Source organism: Capricornis sumatraensis, chromosome 16 (assembly GCF_032405125.1).
Source record: "Capricornis sumatraensis isolate serow.1 chromosome 16, serow.2, whole genome shotgun sequence".
NCBI classification, from domain to species: Eukaryota; Metazoa; Chordata; class Mammalia; order Artiodactyla; family Bovidae; genus Capricornis; species Capricornis sumatraensis.
Genome location: NC_091084.1, coordinates 64011664 through 64017663, shown reverse-complemented (window position 1 = coordinate 64017663; position 6000 = coordinate 64011664). Strand labels below are relative to the sequence as shown.

The 6000-nt window shown below is 36.8% G+C and overlaps 1 protein-coding gene across 1 annotated transcript in view; it reads left to right on the top strand.

Annotated features, from left to right (window-relative positions):
- The first annotated feature begins 4355 nt into the window (after positions 1-4355).
- The window catches only part of CCDC73 (coiled-coil domain containing 73), a 110220-nt gene continuing 108575 nt past the window's right edge, over positions 4356-6000 (top strand). The window contains exon 1 of the mRNA XM_068988257.1: positions 4356-4493. Coding sequence (XP_068844358.1) covers positions 4356-4493 — 138 coding nt within the window. The remainder of the gene's footprint in view (positions 4494-6000) is intronic.

The following is a 6000-nucleotide window of genomic DNA, read 5'->3' as shown; positions in this document are numbered from 1 at the left end:
GATTTATAGAGACTAATAGGAATTTGACACTATAAAAGTGTTGATCGCAGACATTCTGACTGGTGTGAAGTGGTACCTCATTGTGGTTTTGATTTGCATTTCTCTAATAATAAGTGATGTTGAGCATCTTCTCATGTGTTTGTTAGCAGATGAATGGATAAGAAAGCTGTGGTACATATACACAATGGAGTATTACTCAGCCGTTAAAAAGAATACATTTGAATCAGTTCTGTTGAGATGGATGAAACTGGAGCCGATTATACAGAGTGAAGTAAGCCAGAAGGAAAAACACCAATACAGTATACTAACACATATATATGGAATTTAGAAAGATGGCAATGATGACCCTGTATGCAAGACAGCAAAAAAGACACAGATGTGTATAGCGGACTTTTGGACTCAGAGGGAGAGGGAGAGGGTGGGATGATTTGGGAGAATGGCATTGAAAACATGTATACTATCATGTAAGAATCGAATCACCAGTCTATGTCTGATGCAGGATACAGCATGCTTGGGGCTGGTGCACGGGGATGACCCAGAGGGATGTTGTGGGGAGGGAGGTGGGAGGGGGGTTCATGTTTGGGATCGCATGTACACCCGTGGTGGATTCATGTCAATGTATGGCAAAACCAATACAGTATTGTAAAGTAAAATAAAGTAAAAAAAAAAAAAAAGTTGATATTTTATTAAAATAAAGGGCATTTAAAAACATGAACAGCATCATACATCATTTAGTAATGCAGAACTCTATTTTAATCAACTCTGAAAACTTGAAAGGGCAGCAGTATCTTGATTTCATTAACATGGAGGAACATTAGGTTCCCAAGCACTGCAAAGACAATACAATATAGTGTTTGGAGCAGGGACTCCGGAGTCAAAGAGTCTGTTTTCAAATTCTACTTTCGCCACTTACTAGCTGCGAAACCTCTGGAAGTTTACTAACCTCTCTGTTCCTTTGTTTCTTCACCTGCCAAAATGGGGATGATGATTTTACCTATCCAAGAAAGATTTGTTTTGAGGATTGCTGCTGCTGCTGAGTCGGTTCAGTCGTGTCCGACTCTGCGACCCCACAGACGGCAGCCTACTAGGCTCCCCCGTCCCTGGGATTCTCCAGGCAAGAACACTGGAGTGGGTTGCCATTCCTTCTCCAATGCATGAAAGTGAAAAGCGAAAGTGAAGTCGCTCAGTTGTGCCCGACTCTTAGCGACCCCATGGACTGCAGCCTACCAGGCTCCTCCATCCATGGGATTTTCCAGGCAAGAGTACTGGAGTGGGGTGTCATTGCCTTCTCCGTTTGAGGATTGAGTTATAATAATACATATTATGAGCTGAGACCCCCTCCTGGCAGGTAGTATGTGTCCTTTAAGTGTTAACTTTTATTTCTGAACAACCATTTGTCTAAAAGCCTTCACCTGAACACAAGAATTAGCAATAGAATGGAAAACTGAAATGGAATGGAATACTGAAATGGAATGGAATACTGAAATGGTATGGAATACTGAAATGGAATGGAATACTGCATATCTGTTAAGAGGGAATAATGGGAAACTTGAAGATAAAAGAAGTTCACATTGCCCTCTTCTTACTGATATCTCTTGACACATCACCACAAGTTGTGGAACCACTCCTCCTCATCTCCAGAGCACATATCTGCTTACCTTGCTCTCCGCTCCATTTGGACATCCAAAACCCATGTGCAAAACTGAGCTCCTGAACTTGACAGCCCTGCTTCCCCAAATGCTCCAGCCTGCAGTCTTCCCTCCACTGCTCAGTCTACCCAGGTGGTGCTCAGGCCAAAAACTTCAAAATTATCCTTGACTCCTCTCTGTCTCACCTTATATGCAGTCCATCAGTCAATCCCACTGGCTAGGTCTTTGATACTTTTAAGATTTTAAAAATGTTTTATTTGGAATTGTTAATTGTTTTTAGTTGGACTGTTAATCCAAATAACATAGCCTATTATTTTTAGGAATGGAAGTTTGCCTTTTAGAAAGTTTCTTACATACACAATTGTGATGGTTAATTTTTTCGTCAAGTTGGCTGTGTCACAGTACCCAGATACTTGGTCAGACATCTGTATCTGTGAAGATAGTTTTTAGATGAGATCAACATTTAAATTGGAAGACGCTTGTTCCTTGGAAGAAAAGTTATGACCAACCTAGATAGCATATTCAAAAGCAGAGACATTACTTTGCCGACTAAGGTCCGTCTAGTCAAGGCTATGGTTTTTCCAGTGGTCATGTATGAGAGTTGGACTGTGAAGAAGGCTGAGCACCGAAGAATTGATGCTTTTGAACTGTGGTGTTGGAGAAGACTCTTGAGAGTCCCCTGGACTGCAAGGAGATCCAACCAGTCCATTCTGAAGGAGATCAGCCCTGGGATTTCTTTGGAAGGACTGATGCGAAAGCTGAAACTCCAATACTTTGGCCACCTCATGCGAAGAGTTGACTCACTGGAAAAGACTTTGATGCTGGGAGGGATTGGGGGCAGGAGGACAAGGGGACGACAGAGGATGAGATGGCTGGATGGCATCACTGACTCGATGGACATGAATCTGAGTGAACTCTGGGAGTTGGTGATGGACAGGGAGGCCTGGTGTGCTGCCATTCATGGGGTCACAAAGAGTCAGACACGACTCAGCGACTGAACTGAATTGAACATTTAAATCAGTAGACTTCAACTAAAGGAAATTACTCTTTATAATGTGGATGTGCCTCATCTAATCAGTTGAAGGTTGTAAGAAAAAAAGATTGAAGTTCCCTAAGGAAGAAGGAATTCTGCTTCCAGATTGCCTTTGGACTTGGGTTGCAATATTACCTCTTTCCTGGGTCTCCAGCCTTTTGGCCTGTCCTAAAGATTTTCAGTTTGTCAGACCCCACAATCACATGAAGCAATTCCTTGAAGTAAACCTTTCTATATATATACTCTGTTAGTTCTCTTTTCTCTGAAGAACATTTACTAATATAATACCTATCAGGATGGCTAAAATAAAAAGTAGTAATAATACCAAATAGTGGTGGGGCTTTGGAGAAACTGAACACTTGTACATTGCCAAATGGGGTGTAAAATGGCATAACCACGCTGGAAAATAGTTTGACGGTTTCTTTCAAAACTGAAAATTGACTCAATATTTATTCAGCCCAGCAGTTACACTCTTGGACACTTATCCCTAAGAAATGAAGACATTTGTTCATGTAGAAACTTGTACATGAATATTCATAGCAGCTTTATTCATAAGAGCCAAAACTGAGAACAACTCAGATGTCTTTCAGTGAGTGCCTGGTTAAACCATAATATGTCTATACCATGGAATATTGCTCAGCAGTAGACAGGAATGAACTATTGATATACACAACAATGTGGATGAATCTCAGTATAATTATTATGAGTGAAAAAAAATCCAGTCTCAGTGGGTTGCATGATATATGATTCCATTTATATAATATTCTGGAAATAATAAAATTAGAGAAAAGATCAGTGTAGTGGTTATGGAAACAAAGAAGCTGCTCAAGGGAGCCTATGTTGATGGTACAGTTCTATATCGTGATTGCAATGGTAGTTGAATGAAGCTGTATGTATAATAAACTTTCACAGAATTATAAACACAGACACATACACAAACTAGTGTATGTATAATCAGTAAACTAATCATAAGCTCTCTGAGTTGTACCAGTGTCAGATACACAGTTTTATTATTGTCCTGTTACTATACAAAATGTTAACATTAGGAGAGGCTGAGCGAATGGTGCATAGGACTCATTGTACATTTCTTTGCAACTACTTGTGAATCAATTATTACAATGAAAAGTTAAAAAAAGCTTCTTGCACCCTGATTCATACTTTTTTCTGGGTTGAGAAAGACATTTAAATGCCTTGGTTTTTAGCAAAAGGCAGTTACCACATTCCTCCTTTCCCAATTTTGTTGGGTTTAAAGATTGCATTTTTGTTCATTAGTATTCACTGTCCTTACAAAACGCTTTATATCAAAACAAAGTTAGGAAGCACAGTATCTATCTCAGACTTGGTATGATGAGGTTAGTACTGAGCCAAGCCTTGTCTGTAACATTAGGAACCCAGTGTTCGGGTGTTTAGGAGCAGAAAGTTTGTTCTCAAGGGTACTAAGGTAACAGAAAAAGCCTCAGCCACCGAGAAATAGAATAGGATCATTGTTGCTGAGTGTTTTGTGTATCAAGATCAGAATAACAGTGATGACAAAACTGTTATTCAGTGTTAAACCTGGAGGGTTATGGGATACAAGTTGTTTTATTTTTACGATAACTGTGCTTTTACTTGAAAAGCCTAAATAAATTTTTTTCAGTTAAAACTTTTTTATATTACAGGAAATAAATGTTAATATGGAGAACAATTTTAAGACCGAGTCAGCGTCATCCGCCTTTTCTCTTCAGAGTTCTTCAGAGACATTGTTTTCTATCCAGCTATTAGATTTCAAAACAAGTTTCCTGGAAGCATTAGAAGAATTACGTATGAGAAGGGTAAGTTTCTTTTTAAAATGTTAAGTCAGAGAACTTGATTTTGTTCATTACTTTTTTGTCTTAAGGAGAGAAAAAGACAGCAAAATAGCTTCTTATTTAGAAAAAAGAAATCTAGCCTCACTAAGGGAGTAAAAGAGAAAAGGTCAGATTTAGTCAACATCTGGAGGTGAAAAAGAAGTTATAAACCAAGGTAAAAAATAAAAGAGATTTCTTAAGCTAGCTAGCATTGAGTGCCTTGGAATGCATAGATAGCATTACAGTTGGATACTGTGATTAAAAAAAAAGAACTGCTGCTTCAGATTACAGTTTTGATAGGTACTAATTAAATGATTAAATGATGAAATAAACAAATAACATGATTAAGTGACAGAATAAATATATGTAGTTTTTTGACTTCAAATAATAAAATATCCCTGTTTTTAAAAATGATAACCCTGAGATTTTTAGTAAGGGGATATCTAGTATTAAATTGTAAAAGATGTTTGGTTTTAGCAGGAGATTTGTATTGGACAAAAGCCCTTAAAAGCATTTCATTTCTGAGACTCTGAATTTGCAGAACAAGTTATCAGCTCTGTGTTAGATTTGAGTTGGTAAGATTCTAAGATGAAAAAGATAAATTCTTAATCATTGTAATAATGATATAGGGATGAAGTAATTAGGACTTACATGTAACTGAGGGTAGATTCTCTCTACTGTAGAGAGAATCAGTAAAATTTGGTGACTTCCTGGAAATAAAGTATAAGTAGGAGTAAAAAAATAATCTGAAACAGTTTTAAGATTTTAAAATATTGAAATTTGTTGTCATAATAAGAAAATTTAATTACCACAGTGTTCATCCTATATATAAAGCTACTTTCAACCAATATAACAAAAGTCTATTAAACAAAGAAGAAATTATGCTTTAAAAAATAGACATCTTGGATAAGTATTGAAAACAACTTTTTATAAAACTAGCTTAAAATAGTATCTTTTCTGAATAAAGTCCCCTACTATTATTGTGTTGCTGTTGATTTCTTTTTTATGTCTGTTAATATTTCTTATATATTGAGGTGTTCCTATATTAGGTGCATATATATTTATACTTGTTATATCTTCTTTGATTGATCTCTTGATCTATGTAGTGTCATTCTTTGTCTCTTCATTTTAAAGTCTATTTTGTCTGATATAAGTATTGCTGCTCTGGCCTTCTTTAGGTTTCTGTTTGCATGTGATGCCTTTTTCCGTCCCCTCACTTTGAGTTTATATTTGTGTCTTTAGATATGAAGTGAGTCTTTTATAGATGATGTATATATGGGTCATGTTTCTGTATCCATTCAGCCACTCTGTATCTTTTGGTTGGAACATTTAGTTCATTACATTTAAGGTAATTATTGTTATATATGTTCTTACTGACATTTTGTTAATTGTTTTGGATTTCGTTTATAAGCCTTTCTCCCTCTTTATTCTTTTGTGATTTGATGACTATCCTTAGAGTTATGTTTGCATTTCTTTTTCTGGTGTATATCTA